Consider the following 18,329-nt stretch of genomic DNA (forward strand, 5'->3'; position numbering starts at 1 on the left):
TCCCACCCTCAGAGCTCAGGAATGGTAGAAAGGATGAACTGAACAATCAAGGGTGCATTAACTGAGATGGGAAATACATGGGTTTATGTATTACCAGGCATCCTGATGAGATTACACTCAACTGTTCGGATGAGAAGGATTAGATTCAAATCTCTCAGGCAAAAGATCTCATAGTCCTAAAATGCATTTTAGTGTCTGTATTCCCCACCAGAATTGGTGCCTCTATACTCATAAAAGACTGTCACAGATATGGCACACTGAAACACAAGACATCCAGTCACAAAGTATTTAATTACAGGACATTCAGATACAACAGATAAACTCAGGAGGTTCGGTCACAAAGTATTTTGATACAGATTGTTGAATTACAGCACAAAATCAATGAAAGTTTTGTCATGGTACATTGTGACATGTACATACAGTGCACGGTACATTGTGACGTGTGCATACATGGAACATTATCCCATAGAACACAATGATCTTAATAGGAATGTCCAGAGATAGAAATGCAGGCATGGAACATTTACATGAGATGATTGAACATCCTGACATCCTGATGTGATTAAAAGTCAGCTCAATCTGCTCAGCATGTCTAAGGTGTCAATGGAGGAAACTACTTACTGATTTAGCCGTTATTAAAAGGTCTCAGGAGTGTTTACGATGAATTAGGGCTTGTGGAGTAGACAGCTGTAGTCTAATGGCCTTCTCCTGTCCTAGGTTTCTTTTGCTAAATGTTAAATGGAACTAAGACGAGAAATGTTGGAAGAAAATGTAACTTTAATAAAACTCCTTAAAGAAGTTTCGAATGACAGAGAAGGTGCAATAAACTTCTGGACCTTTAAGGTTTTTTTTAATGTTAGCAGCTCACTTTCTTTTCTTAATCAGATTCCATCAGCTGCAGCTCTTTGTTGTCTCAATTAATCACCTCCCAGACTCTGTTACTATTTCCACCTTTCATCCCCCTCCTGACTCCATGTGGGGTGCTTCCCCGAGTGAACTGTGCAAATCATCTGGCAAAATGACTCATCAGCACAACTCACCAAGCACTGAACCCTTGCTTGGCTGGTGGCGATAGGGGCTCTCCTCATCAGAGCTTTCCAGTACAGTCAGAAAATCACTCCCAACACATATTGCAATGGGGAGGAGATGGTTGTCCACCTCTTTGCAGGTAAAGAGGTGTAGGGAAGGGTATAAGTCTCCTTGTATCAGTTCACCCACAGCAGCTATGCTACAGAGGACTCTCTGATCTAGGACTATTCCTAAGGGCACACATAGAGGCAGACATCTAGTGCTGCTAGAAGATCATTAACTTGGCGAATGTCACCTTGTGCTCTGCCCAACAGTTGTTGGTCTCCCAGCACAGTGAGATGTCTGTAAAGAAATGATGCTGACTGGCACATTCCAGGCTGCAGGAGTACGTACTAAGGGATGCCCTGAAGTTTCATACAGAAAATGCAAAGGCTCTTTGGGGAAGGATCACAGTCTGGGCTCCTTCTGCTACTGATCACTAAGGCACTGAGTTTGGTGAGGAAGTCCCTCAAACAATGGAAGGGTGCAGCCTGACTGGCAATAGTGCTCAGTACAAAATGAAGATGTGTCGACACTACTAGGTATAGAACCAGAAACACTGAATATGTAGACCGAGCACCAATAAGAACATAAAGAGTTTTGCATTTTGTTCTTCTTTCGACGATATTGAATAAAGTTTAATTCTGAAATTACATTTTTCCATAGATCCCAGCCACTCCCACAGATGCTGCTGACCCACTGAATTCCTTGTATTTGTTTTGTTCTGTGTGTGTGTGTGTGTGTGTGTGTGTGTGTGTGTGTGTGTGTATGTGCGTGCATGCGCGTCCATGAGTGTGAGTGTGTCCATGAGTGTGAGTACATGTGTGCAAACTGCACTTGGGTTATTGCTGATAGGATTTGGCTATATCAAACCAGATCTTCTCCACTGCCTCTTTACCTGCTCTCCATAATAAGCGCAGGCATTTCCAGCCATTCTTGGAATGGGTAGTGAGGTAATCCTCATCCTCTGGATGCAGGAGCACACTGTGCCTGGCCACCACCAGCATCTGACAAAACCGACAGAGCACCAACAGAAACAGTGCTCCTTTCTCTTCCTCCATCAGCGGGATTACACTCTCAAAGCCAGCAATGACATGACCACAAATAGCAAGAGGGCTTTCTCTCTCAATCATGAGATAGGTGATGGTTATCACCAACTCATATACAAAACAACCATAGCTCATGTCACCAAAATCCAGGATTCCTGAAATCTGTAACTCTGGCTCTGGGGAAATCTTTTCCATTTTCTCAACCATCTGATCAGCCAGCTGATTCACGGGCTCCAGCAGAATGTTGTAGTCATTGCAGTCACCATGAATAAAGCCTTGAAAAAGGTAGAAACATTCTGTTATACAACTATGAGGGAAAATGAAAGAAATAGAAAGATCTAATTTATTCAAGATGCATTTCTGGACATATTTATTTCAGAAATAACTTACAGAGATACAGTGCATGGTACGTGTGACAGAGACTGTGGAGGCTGGGGAGAGGAACCTCTTATAGTGAGATGAGGTGAGTGTGAGCAGATTGGGAAGAATGTGCTACTTGTGTGAAACCCCTTTTTACTGGGCATCTCTGGAAATGTGGCTAGTTAGCCCCTTGCTAACAGCCACTGCACTGCGTAGTGAGAAACCCACCTTTCTTAGGCTCTGTATGTTTAAGGTGTATATGACTTTGATCCCACCAAACCCATGAGGTTGGGATCTCTTGCCCACCCAAACCCTGGTTTGTGTGAATGCTGTGTGATTTACCGCCCCTCTGCGATCGCTCATTGGCAAGAAATAACAGATCATATGCTGCATATCATTATAAAGAACGTTAACCAAAGAGTTATTTTTAAAAAAGAAAGCGGGGGGCCATTATAATTAAGCAGTCAAATGTGCACACAATTTGGACCTCATCTTGAAGTGGTCTGTAACTCATACGCTGAACCCTTGGTCTGCGTGAAAGCACATGCCACCTTCCGAATATTGCTCAAAATCCATCTCGAACACACGGCATCTCCCACTGGTCCTTCCTCCTTGAAGCCATTCATCTGCACAAAATACCTTATGCATCAGGGACGGCATCCTCAGCTATCTTCCCTCCTGTCTTCTCCCAGCTCCCGCCAACAAAAGACCTCAACCTACACCAGTGTCCCTCACAAAACCTCTCCACCCAGAGCTCTGTAGAACCTTCTCCCAATTCTACCATCCTGATCGGCTGGCAGTTAATTCCCAAGTTGAGCGATAAAGCCCCTCATCTAGCTCAAACCCAAACTGGCTGAAGGCAGAGCAGACAGATCTTACAGAACTGCTAAAATGAAATGCCTATAGCATAGCAGTGAAAATCTTAACCAGGACATTGTATGTGATTCCTAAAGCTCTCCAGCACCGTTGACATCACCAGCATCTGGACCAGGCTGGCTGCTGTAAAAAGCCATAAGCACATTGTCCCTGATCCATGAGAATGATGGATGACGTATTCTTGGATCTTAAAATACAATTTGAGTCAGAAACAACAGCGGGGAAGCATATGGACAACACTTCAAAACGAGTTGTGGAGATTACTGAGAAACAACAGGATATATTGAAGGAGACCCAAGAGTATATCTTCAGTCACAATTGTTCCCAAAATAGACCAGGAAAGGCACTCCCCAAATGTTCTGTAATGTGGTGACAAGAGTAGTATATAATGCTCAACTTGTGGCCAAATTAATGTTTTGTGCAGTTTCAGCATGACCTCTCTTATAAAGGCCAGGATCCCATGTTCCATCTTAAACACCTTATCCACCTATCTGATGTCTATGGTATTTATGTCCCTGCACTCCAACATCCCCCTGTCTCTCTACATTTCTTACATCTTTCCTTTCATCATACACGTTCTTGACTCACTTGCCTTCAACAGATTTTTTCATAATTTTTCATCTGTGCCACCCAACCTAACCAATGATATTTCCTAATAGTTCAGAACTGTCCTCTTCACCCTCAGTCACACTGCCAGTGTTGGTATCATTGACAAAGTTCTGAACTGTGGCCTCTACATTTAACTCCAGGTCATTTATACATTCCACAAGAAGCAAGGCCTCTTGAACCTGCGGCATACAGCAGTCCACTCATGAAAATTCCCTTTAACCATTGAAATTTCCCTTCTGTAACAGGCCAAATTATTAATTCAATTTGCCACTTTCTTCTGAATTCCAAGGGCTTGAACTTTCTTGATCAATCTGTAATTTAAGATTTACCCATTACCTCCAGAAATATTCCACCAACATTTGTCCTACTCAGAAAATTCAATTGTTGGTCAGACATTAACCTTCCTCTAACAAATCCATACCATCTCTCCTTCATTAACCTATACTGCTCTAAATGCTGATGTAGATTGGGAATTGAAATGATGATTGGTAGTGATTTGTGGAGGATGTGGACTAGGAACAGGACATTATAGTTGGGGATTGACCTTCACTCTGATCTTTTATGTTCATGTTTACAGCACACATTACCCAGCATGCAGGGAGCTATCGGTGACACAGTGGGCTGAATGGTTTCCTGCTGCCCTGCCCAGGATCCAACAATATTTAACCCACATTCCATGTGCTCTTTGAGACTCAGCCATAGGGATAAGGGATGGTCATTAGGAAATGCAGAGACCTTCAGTCTCCTTGCTCTCCACCATCAACACACTCACTGCTTACAGAATCATTCCTACCTCCACTGCCTAAGGGTTTACTGAGAGCATTTATGGTGGGATAGCCTAGGTTATGGGGCAGATCAGGATGGATGTGTTTTGCCACTTGGACTCTGAGCAAATTGACCTTCACTGGAAACTTTAGCCAGCTGTGGAGGGAGCTAAAGGTGGTGATCAGAGAGGGAGTTGGTGAAGGGGGGAAGAAACAACAGAAAAAAAGGTTGGAATTAGGGATGTTCACTGACTATTTGCACGATGTTCTGTTCTTTTTGCAACTCTTTGACAAATGAAGTAGCCTGTGGACCAAGATCGAGTCAGCAGTCAAGTTGGGCATAATAGTGGCAAACAATGTTCTTGCCACACAAAACCAGACAATAGCTACTTCCATTTAAAGAAGGTCTACACGTATCGCTTGTTATTCAATGGCATCTCTGTCTCCAATTCCCTCACTATAAACATCCTGAGAGTCATTATTGACACAAGCTTAACAAGGCAGCACTGCAGTGACTGCAAAAGTGGCTCACAGACTGGGTACCTTGCAGCGAGTGATCTGATTCCCCAATGCCTTTACCATAGATATTAGTAATGCTCTTCACATGTCTCCATGAGTAAAATCCAGTAACTCCCAAGATTTTTGATACTGTTCAAGACAAAGCAGCCTGCTTAATTGGCACTTCTTCCACCAATCCTTGTGTTCAGTCCCACAGCACAGACACAGAAGTTACTCATAAGGCCACTGCAACATCAGTTTTTGGCACCAACAAGGACAAGTTGTCAGGTGCTGTTACATGACCGGCAACAATGAATCTATCAATTGAGTCAGGTTTTATAAAAACAAACAATCATTTATTAAACTCTGATCAACAATAGTGAAAAATATTCAAACGACTAACTTAACCGGACGTTAACTGCTATATGGCAACTCTAGAATAGTTCTTAAAAGGGTAAATGCGAAAACAGTTCTTAAAGTGGTAAATTCGAAAGTCCAAGAGATTTATAGTCATTTAGGAGAGATTTTCCTGAAGTGAAGAATTCCTCGAAGACGTGACATTACAGCTGATCCCAGCCAGAACCTGCCTTGTCCGCAGGATTCACGACGACGGAAATAAAACAGTTTAAAGGAACTGACCTTTTCCTCTGGAGAATCGACACTGCACTAACTTCCCTGCTTCTTGCAGGGTTATCTCAGATGCAGGTCACCATATTCTGAGCGAATCCTCAATAAGGTCGATCCTTATTAAACCACCGAATGACTCCAACTTTATTCCGATTCTTCAGGTTCCCGTACTTTAGTAAGGTTTCACTCTCCAATACTACTGAAAAGGTGCATCAACAGTGCTGGCAGCTATTAGTAAAACTGCCGGCCCAACACTTCTGTACCTTACAATAGAAAGTAAAACTCCGTTTTAAACTAAACTGCATCATGGGACAAATATGCAGCATAGCAGAGTAACTGACTGACAATCTAAACTGAAACTAACTGCGTCACCCCAGGGGTCTCCTTTTATACCTGTGGTGAACATGTCATCATGTGACCTCACATCGGCAGCAAAATTACATCATGTGATCTCCACAAGACCGTTACCTTATGCTCATCAGATACTCAATTACATCATGGTTATAAGACAGTCACAAGATATCCATGAGGTATGTAACAGTGCATAAGGTTTCCTCCACCAATTCACCCACCACCCTGGCTTGGAAATAACTGTTTGTTTCTTCAGTGCTGCTGGACTTCAGTTCTGCATCTCCCTACTCCACGCATGGTTTAAAACACCAGCTGACAGCACCATCTCACAGCTAGCTGTGGCGATAAATCTGGGACATTGTAACCAATGCTCTCACCTTGTGAATGAAGCAGGAAGAGAACAGGTCAGGAGACATTATACAGCAAAAGGTCATCCTTCTGGATCACAAGGTGGCAACAGAGGTCTACAGCGTTCTGGAAGTGTGCTGGTGACCACACACCATCGGGGCTGCAAGAGTGACCACTGGCTTTCTGCCTCTCACTCCTGGCCAGTAGCAGATTCCGAACCCCAACAGTGATTTTGTGTCTAAATGAATGAGGCAAGTCACTGGCAGATCTTGGGCTTTTATTTGTGTTGTCTTCAACAGATGCCAGGTAGGAAATGTAGGCACTAAGTACCATATCTTGCCACAGCTCACCAACTACAAGTGCTCTTCACCAGCTCAATTAACTGGTAACTACAGGGATTCCACACAGTCGTGTAGCCAGTGTTTTTGTATGGACCTGTGCCAAAGTCTTGCAGAACCATCACCCAGTGATAGTTCAACTTCCCTAACCTCCTCACTTCAGCAAGTCTGCAGCAGCTGGGATAGGAATGAAATCCATGTCAGACTTGGCTAAAGACATCCATGTAACACAATTAGATAAGTGTAATGACAGTCTGCAGGAGGCTTGTCCATTCTTATCAAGTGTGGAGGTTGACCACCCCTTAATTTTCTTGGTCCATTCCTTTCCTCCTCCTTAACAACAGAATCATTTTACAGACAGAGCACAAGAAAAGGATGGCCAGTAATTTTTCCCAACATCAGCATTAAACGGTCCAACTACGTAGAAACCACAGCTAAAAAAGCTCACCAGTGCTCTAATCCCTCAAGAAGCTAAAACAAATTTGGCATGTCCCTGCTGACCCATACCAATTTTTATTGATGCACCATAGAAACCATCCTACATGGATGCATAACAGCTTGGTATGGCAATTGCTCTGCATGTGACTGCAAAAAACTATAGAGAGTTGTGGACACAGCTCAGGGCATTACGGAAACCAGCCTCCCCTCCATCTATTCTGTCTGCACTTCTCATTGGATCTGTAAAGCAGCTGGCACAATCAAACACTTCACCCACCCTGGCCAGTCCCTCTTCCGCCTATCACAATGAACAGAGGATACAAAAATCTGAACCACATTTCACCAGGTGCAAGGACAGCTCCTACACCGCTGTTATCAGACTCTAGAACATAACGCTTGTGTGATAAAATGGATTCTTCGCCTCATAATCTACTTCTATTGATTTTGCACTTTATTGTTTACCTGCACTGCACTTTCTCTGTAGCTGTGGCACTTTATTCTGCATTGTTATGTTTTACAGTACCTTGTTCTACCTCAGGGTATTATGTAATGATCTGATCCATATCATCATTGTGCAAGACAAGTTTTTCACCGTATTTTGATACATGTGACAACAATAAACCAATATCATTATAGATACATAGTCACCACAATTCCATTCCTATTTTCTTTGGGAGTCTGAGAATACATTTTATCTGAAATTAATCGATTATTCACATGAAAGATACCACACCCTTTAAAATGACCTCTCTCACTCTACAATTATCATTTCAATAATTTATTTCCTTTCTCTTTAATGCCAATACCTATCACATCCTTCTGCTTGTGATGACAGAAACACAGTATTCATCCAGTACATATTTTCAGTGCCTCTGCAGCAACATACATATTATGCTGGTGGAACTCTATAGATCAGGCAGCATCCATGGAAATGAACAAACCCTCAACATTTTGGGCCAAGAACCTTCTTCAAAGGAAGGAGGCAGATGCCAGAATAAAAAGGTGGGGGGAGGGAAAGGAGGATAGCTAGAAGGTGATAGATGAAGCCAGGTGGGTAGGAAATTTAAAGAGCTGGAGATGAAGGAAAAGATGTTTTTGGTGGTAGGATCCCTTTGGAGGTGGGCGAAGTTGCAGCGAATGATATGTTGGAATCGAAGGCTCATGTGGTGGTAGGTAAGGACAAGCAGAACTGTTAAGCGGCAGGGAGATGGGGTAAGCATGGATGTGTGGGAAATGAAGGAGATGCAGGTGATGGCAGCATCAAAGATAGCGGAAGGGAAACACTGTTCTTTGAAGAAGGTGGTCATCTCTGATGTCCTAGAAAGGAAAGCCTCATACTGGGAACAGATGCTGTGGAGACGACAGAACTGAGGAAAAGGAAAAGCATTTTTACAGGAGACAGGGTGGGAAGACATATAGTCAAGACTGCCACAAGAGTTGGTAAGTTTATAAAAGATGTTGGACAACAGTTTTCCCTCCAGAGATGTAGAAATGGGAGAGAGATGTCACAAATGGACCACATAAATATAATGGCAGGGTGGAATTTGGAAGCAAAGTTGATGACATTGATGAACTCAGCTTGGGTATATGAATTTACCAATTCCCACAGTGGGGAAACTGGTTCCTGTGATGTTCCAAGGATGTACAGGAGCTCAGGTACAAGCCACTTCCCTATCTCCAATTCCAAAATCTCTGGTTTCATTTGCCCTCCCAAATGGTTGCATCAGATTCCTCCCTCCCTAACCACTGCCGGATTCTGCCTCAACCCAACCTACACACCCCACACCCTCTGCAATGCTTTGCTCTTAACGGGGGATGTGAGGAGCAATGTTTTTACTCAGAAAATTGTGCATGCCTGGAATGCGCTGCCTTGTATGGTGGTAAAGGCAAATACGTTAGAGGCTTTTAAGAGACATTTAGTTGGACACACAAATATGAGGAAGATGGAGGGTTATGGATATTGTGTTGGTAGGCGGGATTAGTTTTTGGCTTTTTTTTAAAATACTCTTTAGCTAGTTCATCACAACATTGTGGTCTGGAGGGCCTGACCCTGTTCTGTAATGTTCTGTGTTGTCAGTGAACAATGCTGTCCCACAGGTATCTGTTCTCAGATTTCCTGCTGTTTGTGATCGTATAAATGACTTGGTTGAGGAAGTGGAAGGGTGGTTAATAAATTAGCAGATGACATAAAGGTTGATGGTATTGTGGATAGAGTAGAAGGTTTTTGTAGGTTACGACTTGGAATTGACAGGGTTCAGAGTGGGCTGAGAACTGGCAGATAGAATTCATTCTGGAAATTTGTGAAGTGATTCACTTTGGAAGGCCAAATTGAAAGGCAGAATACAGGGTTAATGGGAGGATTTTAGCAGTGTGGAGGAACAGAGGGATTTTGGGATCCATCTCCATAGATACCACAAAGTTGCTGCACAAGTTGATAGGGTTGTTAAGAAGGTGTCTGTTGGTTGGTTGTCACAGAATTGCATTCAAGAGCCCTGAGGTAATATTGCAGCTCTATAAAACCCTGATTAAACCACACTTGGAATGTTGTGCCCAGTTATGGTCACTTCATTCCAGGAAGGAGGTGGAGACTTTATAGACTGTGCAGAGGAGATTTACCAGGATGCTGTCTGCATTAGAGAGATGACTTATGAAGATAGTTTGAGTGAGTTTGGGCTCTTTGGAGCGAAGGAGGATGAGAGGCAACTTGATAGAGGTGTACAAGATGCCAAGCGGCTGAGGTCATGTGGACAGCCAGAGATATTTTCCCAGGGTGGAAATGGCTACTATGAAGGGGCATCATTGTAAGGTGATTGAACCAAGTATAGGGGTAACGTCAGAGGTAAGGATTTTGCACAAAGAGTTGTTGGTGATTTGAATACCCTGCCAGGCATAATGGTACAAGCAGATACCTTAGGGACATTTTGGAGACTGTTAGATGGTAGAAACGCTGGAGATCAATGTAGAGGAAAGGGTTAGATTGATCTTAGGGTAGGTTAAAAGGACGGCACAACATCACACACAACCTAATACATCACAGGCACATCTATACCCACCATTGTTAGTATCTACATGAGACATTGCCTCAACAAGGCAACATCTACAACCAAAACTCCCTTGCCATCTGAGCCATGGCATCTTCTCACAGGTATCATCAGGCAGGAGGTTTAGAAGTCTGAAGTCCACCACAAGTTATGCCTGCAAATAAAACTGTAAAGTAAGCTTGAAAATGAGAAATTTTTATATCAAAATTGAATAATACTTTAGAATGAGAAGACCCTCATTCAACAGTTTCTTTCTGACCAAAGTCCTCTACTCTCCACCAATAAACTACTCATGAATAGTTTAGGCTTTGCCAGGAGCAGATTTCAGCCAGCTCCCACACGTGCACAAATGAGCTGAATTCTTGTGGCGAGGTGGGAGTGGCTGCCCTTGACTTCCAGGCAGCACGACCAACTGTTTCCTCAAGAAGCCCTGGTAGAGCTGGTCAGTGAGCTTAAAGATGTTAAAGTTCCAGAGATGGAATCAAAATTTGCACAGAGGAGGATGGTTGTGGTTGTTGGAGGTCAGTCATCCAAGCACCAAGGTGTCACTGAAGGAGAGACTCAGAGCATCTTCAATTATCTTCAACTGCAACATCAATGACCCTTCCAATGAAAGGTCATTGTACGCTGACGATTGCACTAAGTTTCTGACTGCTCATCAGATGAAGCAGCCATGCCTGCATGCAGCATTTTCTGACCCAGATTCATTCATCACGGGTACAACGAAACATACAGGGAAATGTATCGATTGCATTAACAACCAACACAACCTGAGGATCTGATGGACAGCAACCCACAAGTGTCACCACATATTCCTTTGCCAACAATGCATTCCCACGATGTTCAGCAGAACAATACAAACAACAACAAAACAAAATAACAGCCTTTCCCACTCACACACATGGACAGGGCTCCTGGCCCAGACTTACATACATCAGGCCTCAAGGCTCCAATCCCTGGCTGGACTCAGACTTGCAGACCTCCAAACCCCAGGCATGCCAATCCAGGGACTTTGACCTTCAATTCAAGCATGGGCTTATATACTCAGTGGCTACTTTATTAGGTACACCTGTATGCCAATTCATTAATGCAAATATCTAAAGCAGCCAATCATGTGGCAGCAATTCAATGCATAAAAGCATATACACATGGTCAAGAGGTTCAGTTGTTGTTCAAACCAAACATTAGAATAGGGAAGAATAAATTGAGTCACAAAAGAAGGGTAGCTACTTTAATATCAAGTACTCTTAATTATGAACATATTTCAGAGACTAGAGACAAAGAAGGACGGTTTGTAAAAATCACAGGAAGAATAGAAGGTACAGAAATAACATTGCTGAACGTTTATGCTCCTCCAGGTAGTGAATGGTCATTTTATAGACACATTTTTGACCTAATGGTCAGTTCTCGAGGGGTAGTAATTTGTGGAGGGGATTTTAATATTAGATTAAATCCTATATTAGATTCTTCAAGAATAGTTACTCAGAATAAACCTCTGACTCGGAAAGTGAATTCATTGATGGAGGAGTTGGGAATTATAGATGTCTGGAGGGAATTACACCCTACTAGTAAAGATTATACATATTACTCTTTCCCTCATTCAGCCTATTCAAGGATAGACTATTTCTTTATCTTTAATACAGATAGACTCAGGATAAAAAACTGTAATATTGCAACAATTGATCTGTCGGATCATAGCCCAGTCTCTATGTCTCTAATCCTGGAAAGGAAAATGAGGAAAACACTATGGAGGCTAAACTCACATATACTCAATAACCCGAAAGTAATGGAGAGATTAAGGGGAGAAATCAAAGAATATCTAGACCTTAATGACACGGGAGAAACATCACCAGTGATTTTATGGGATACATTGAAAGCTGTACTGAGAGGGAAAATTATCTCCATTACTACTCACATGAAAAAAACCAATGCACAAAAATTAGCAGACCTTCAAGGAAAATTAAAACGACTTCAAGTTGTAGATAGCAACAAAAGTAATTCAAATCGAAAACAGGAAATTAGGAAATTGCAAAGTGAAATTGATGATATTTATACGTTGGAAACTCAAAGAAATTTTCTTTACCTGAGACAAAAGAATTATGAAGTAGGAGGTAAATCAGCTAGATTATTAGCATATAAATTACGAAAACAACAAGCAGACAATACAATTCATAAAATAAAGAATCCAAAGACAAAGCTTGTGGAGAGTACAATAGGGAAAATTCAAGAGAGTTTTGAAACATATTATCGAGAGCTGTACTCCCAACCCCGGGCCCCCAATGAGCCCTATATAGACAGTGTATTGAATTTTTTACATCTACCTAAACTTACAGATTTACAAAATGAAAGTTTATTAGAACCAGTAACTGTCAAAGAACTGAACGTGGCCATCTCCAGGTTAAAGGCTGGAAAGTCCCCGGGTTCTGATGGGTTTACCTCAGAGTGGTACAAGTCCCTGAAGAGACAGTTAGCCCCATTACTACTTAACACCTTTAATTGGATCTTGCAGAGAGGAGAAACTCCACCTTCCTGGAGAGAAGCGATTATTTCAGTTATTCCTAAAGAGGGTAAAGATAAACTAGAATGTGGCAATTATCGGCCAATTAGTGTTCTTAATTTAGATTACAAACTATTTACATCTATATTAGCGTGCAGATTGGAAAAGCTTTTACCTGGCCTAATCCATTTAGACCAGACTGGATTTATTCAACAAAGACAAACACAGGACAACATAAGGAGAACTCTGCACATATTAGAACAGGTTAATAAGAACGAGACAGAGACAATGGTAGTAGGATTGGACGCTGAGAAAGCTTTTGATTCGGTTAGTTGGGCATTCCTATACAGAGTGTTAGGAAGATTCGGCTTTCAAGAAAGGTTTATTAAAGTAATTCAGACTCTATATGACAGCCCTACAGCCCGAATTAAGATAAATGGGGACCTCTCTGACTCCTTCATTTTAGAGAGAGGCACTAGACAGGGATGCCCAATTTCTCCTCTCCTTTTTGCGCTATATATTGAACCACTTGCCCAACTAATAAGACAGAGCGAAATCGTAAAAGGTATCAAGGTGGCAGGGATTGAACAGAAAGTGGCGTTATTTGCAGATGATGTTTTGGTCTATCTGAGTGAACCAGAAAAATCATTTATAGGATTGTTTACACTGTTGGATGACTTTGGGAAAATATCAGGTTATAAAATAAATGTAAAGAAAACGCAGGTTATGTCCCTAAATTATACACCATCCAAAAAAATTGCAGGATACATACGATCTTAAGTGGGAAGCCTAATCATTAAAATATTTAGGAATAACCCTGTCGAAGGATCTTTCAACACTGTCACAGGTAAATTATGGGCCATTAATCTCAGAGATAAAAGCAGATATGCATAGATGGAATCTTATCCCCTTTTTAAGTTTAAATTCAAGGATAAATACTATAAAAATGAATATTCTTCCTCGGTTATTATATCTTTTCCGTACTTTACCAGTGGAGGTGGATGATAATCAATTCAGGGAATGGGACAAGTGGATTTCCCGCTTCATTTGGCAAGGAAGGAAACCTAGAATTCGATATAACACCTTACAGTTAGGGAAGGAAAGAGGAGGTATGGTTCTTCCTTGCCTGAGAAATTATTTTTATGCCTCACAGATAACCCCTCTGTTATATTGGTGTAATAGGGAATATAAGGCTAGATGGAAGGAAATAGAATTTGGATTAGTTGACAGTTTTCCTCTTCAGGCCTCAATAGCTGACAAAGGATTGATGGCTCAGTTGGAAAAATTTAATAATGCTTGGATAAATCTTACATTAAAAGTATGGCAGAAGGTGGTTAATTCATGTGGAATTAATAACATGCTAAAACTCTTTAGATGGTGTGCATATGATACCGAATTCCTTCCCAACAGAGGAGATAAAAGATTTGAGCTATGGATAAAGAAAGGTCTTACAACCTACCTCTCATTTATAGATAAAAGAGTATTACAAAGTTTCCAAATCCTGCAGGACAAACATGGCCTAGAACATAATGACTTTTTTAGGTACCTTCAAATACGAAACTATGTTAACCAGAGTTGTAGATATACAGACCTATCAACAGTAGAATTAGAATTTTTCAAGATTCTGAATTCGGCTTGCAGTTCAATACCTAGTAAATCAGTTTCTCGCCTATATAATGCACTCTCCCATGCTAAAAATGTAAATACACTGTATATTAAAGAGAAGTGGGAGAAAGAAGCGGGGTTGGTACTTTCAGAGGAGGCTTGGGGGAAAATCTGCAGCTTTCAATGGTCCTCGACTAATTCTTTGACTTGGAGAGAACATTGTTGGAAAAACATTATAAGATACTTCAAGACCCCATATCAGGAAAAATATAAAGATACAAATGTGATGTGTTGGAGAAGGTGCGGCTCCAAGGAGGCAAATCATTTTCATATTTTCTGGGATTGCCCTAAATTAAGTCTATTTTGGGAAGGTATTCATAGAACATTAGTTAAGGTACTTAGGTCCCAGATACCTCTGAACTTTGAGACGCTCTATTTGGGGCATGTATTGTTCCTTGAACAGAAGGAAGATATAAAGTTGCTACAGGCCCTCTTAGCGGCAAGTAAGAAATCAATCACTAGAAAATGGCTAAATCCAATACCACCTACATTAGAAGATTGGTACGAAATTATCTTGGAAATATTTAAAATGGAAAAGTTGACTTACTCCCTGAGAACTCAAAAAGAAACATTTTATCAAATCTGGAATAAATGGATTGAATATATAACCCCAATGCGAGCAGACTTTAGATGACTCTCCTAATGATATATATTGCTCTTCTCATCAACACAGTAATATTGCTAACGTAAGCACCCCTAGTCTAAATGTTTGTTGTTTTTTTTTGGAAAATAGAGAATTAACACAAGTAAAGGGAAAGATTTGGGAAAGGGATAAAAAAAATGAAAAAATTAAGTAAATAAGTACATAGGGATTGGATAATTATGTCTGCGGGCAGGAACACGCACAAACAAATTGGGATATAAACACCTACAAGGGTTGGTATATAGGCTTGTATGCAACATTTTGGACCAGTGGAAATGGTCCAGAAGGGTTGTATGGAAACTATTATTACCATTTTTCTTAACAACTAATTTCATTACTTAGCCTAATAGGTTAGATTTACCACAGTACATAATTATCTATTTAAATGTTTATTTTCCTTTTATATCATCTCAATGTGTACTTAAGAATGTATAAATAATTGTAGTTTTATACATATAAAAAAATGGAAAAGGTTATATGTGTGAAAAAAGTACATGATAATTGTGAACTCCTTACCCAAATAAAAATAAAATTAAAAAAAAAAAGAATAGGGAAGAAATGTGATTTTGACTGTGGAACGATTGCTGCTACCAGACAGGACGGTTTGAGGACCTCAGAAACTGCTGGTCTCCTGGGATTTTCATGCACAACAGTCTCTAAAGTTTACAGAGAATGGTGCAGAAAACAACTACAACAAAAAAGAAATTAGTGAGTGGCAGTTCTGTGTGCAAAAAAATGCCTCGTTAATGAGAGAGGTCAGAGGAGAATAAGCAGACTGGTTCAAGCTGACAGGAAGGCGACAGTAACTCAGGTAACCACGTGTTTACAGCAGTGGTGTGCAGTCCATGAAATCACAACGCTACCTCATTGTTCCTTTTATTGCATTATTTGCCTTGTACTTCAAGATCATTTTCTATCTTTGCAGTGTACTTCTGCCACAAAACAACAAATTTCATGTCATCTAAATCAGAAATAATAAACCTGATTCTGATTCTAGTTCTGGCAGATGCATTGCACATAAAAAGTAATGCTTCCGAAACCACGGGCACAAAATTATATGTTCAACTTCACTGAGAAAGTACTCCAGCAAGTAGATAATTACATGCCATTCCTGGATTCCCTCAAATCAGCCCTGTCATCAAGCAGCTGTCACTTGTCAACGAGAGATACGGTGCAATTCTATTCTACCAGCAATGTTAACTTAGCAAGACCCCATTTTCTCCTGGGCTGTGGGATCTACTCTTGCACAGGCTGCAAGCTGAATTCACCAGAAATAACCAACAGACTGTTCATATGAGAAGTGAACAGAACTGTGGGATCAGACAAGGCAGCTTGCACAGGAATAAACCATAGGACAGGCCAGCACACTGACTCATCAGGGACTTGTCCTGCTTTCCAACGAAGTTTAACTTACCTTTCTGAAACTTGTCCAGGTTGGGACGGATCTTTTCCTTGAACTGTTGAATAACCTGCTGTATAATCTGTTGTGTTTCACCCTCCTCCATTTCATGCAGGTACCTTTCCAGGAGATGAGTATTTGAAAGGCTCCATATAAATTGGTCTTGATGCAGACTCTTCATGGTTGGATGACTGAAATCCTAATGGTTGGTAAATATGTTATTGTCTCAATGAGTGTTCATAGGTAGGATTGAGGAAATGATGGTTAATACTGTTCATTACACTGAACAAAGAACAGAACTGCACAGTATAGGCCCTTTGATCACAATATTGTGCCAACCTTTTATCCTACTCCAATATCAATTTAAAGCTTCCCTCCCTCATAGCCCTCCATTTTTCTTTTAGCCATGTGTCTGTCTAAGAGTCTCTTAAATCTCTCTGGTGTATCTGCCTCTACCATCATGCCTGCCATTGTGTTCCATGCACTTACAATTCTCTGCATAAATAAGCTAACTCTGATATCTCCTCTATACTATCCTCTAATTGTATGTCCTCTCCTATTAGCCACTGGTGCCCTGGGGAAAAGGCACAGGCTTCTAAATCTATACAATGACATGCAAAAGTTTGGGCACCCCTGGTCAAAATTTCTGTTACTGTCAATACCTAAGTGAGTAAAAGATGACCTGATTTCCAAAAGGCAAGAAGTTAAAGATGACACATTTCTTTAATATTTTAAGCAAAATTACTTTTTTATTTCCATCTTTTACAGTTTCAAAATTACAAAAAAGGAAAAGGGCCTGAAGCAAAAGTTTGGGCACCCTGCACCGTCAGTACTTAGTAACACCCATTTTGGCAAGTATCACAGCTTGTAAATGCTTTCTGCAGCCAGCTAAGAGTCTTTCAATTTTTGATCGGTGGATGTTCACCAATTCTTCCTTGCTTCTAGTTCTGTGAGATACTTGGGCCATCTTGCATGCACTGCTCTTTTGAGTTCTATACACAGATTCTCGATGACGTTTAGGTCAGGGGACTGTGAGGGCCATGGCAAAACCTTCAGCTTTCGCCTCTTAAGGTAGTCCATTGTGAATTCTGAGGTATGTTTAGGATCATTATCCTGTTGTAGAAGCCATCCGCTTTTCACCTTCAGCTTTTTTACAGACGGTGTGATATTTGCTTCCAGAATTTGCTGGTATTTAATTGAATTCATTCTTCCCTCTACCAGTGAAATGTTCCCCGTGCCACTGGCTGCAATACAAGCCCAAAGCATGATCGATCCACCCCCGTGCTTAACAGTTGGAGAGGTGTTCTTTTCATGAAATTCTGCACCCTTTTTTCTCCAAACATACCTTTGCTCATTGCAGCCAAAAAGTTCTATTTTAACTTCATCAGTCCACAGGACTTGTTTCCAAAATGCATCAGACTTATTTAAATGTTCCTTTGCAAACTTCTGATGCTGAATTTTGTGGTGATGCCACAGGAAGGGTTTTCTTCTGATGACTCTTCCATGAAGACATGGAGACAAACGTGAAAGCACAGGGGAACATCTGGAGAAATTTCTGAAATGCCAGTTCGCTGCCGCTGTTACTGAGCGATCGAGAATCTTCCGGAGGGAAGACCCCAAGATCCCTGGCTTTGCCTGCTGCTGGCGACCGAGGCTGAGGTCGAATCGTTCGGATAGAGATGGTGCTCGGCACTCGGTGTCGGAGGGCTGATCAGAGCTTGAAGTTTTCGGACGACTCAGAGTCGGACTGTGGTCGGG

General features: G+C 41.3%; 1 protein-coding gene across 1 annotated transcript in view; it reads right to left on the reverse strand.

Annotated features, from left to right (window-relative positions):
- Nucleotides 1-247: 247 nt before the first annotated feature.
- Nucleotides 248-18,329, reverse strand: part of LOC134358568 (hydroxylysine kinase-like) — a 46,469-nt gene continuing 28,387 nt past the window's right edge. Inside the window, exons 4-5 of the mRNA XM_063070940.1 lie at nucleotides 16,587-16,770; nucleotides 248-2,392 (exon numbers count right to left, since the gene is read on the reverse strand). Of these exons, the coding sequence (XP_062927010.1) occupies nucleotides 1,911-2,392; nucleotides 16,587-16,770 (666 nt within the window). The 3' untranslated portion in view covers nucleotides 248-1,910. The remainder of the gene's footprint in view (nucleotides 2,393-16,586; nucleotides 16,771-18,329) is intronic.

The sequence above is a fragment of the Mobula hypostoma genome, chromosome 18, assembly GCF_963921235.1.
Source record: "Mobula hypostoma chromosome 18, sMobHyp1.1, whole genome shotgun sequence".
NCBI classification, from domain to species: Eukaryota; Metazoa; Chordata; class Chondrichthyes; order Myliobatiformes; family Myliobatidae; genus Mobula; species Mobula hypostoma.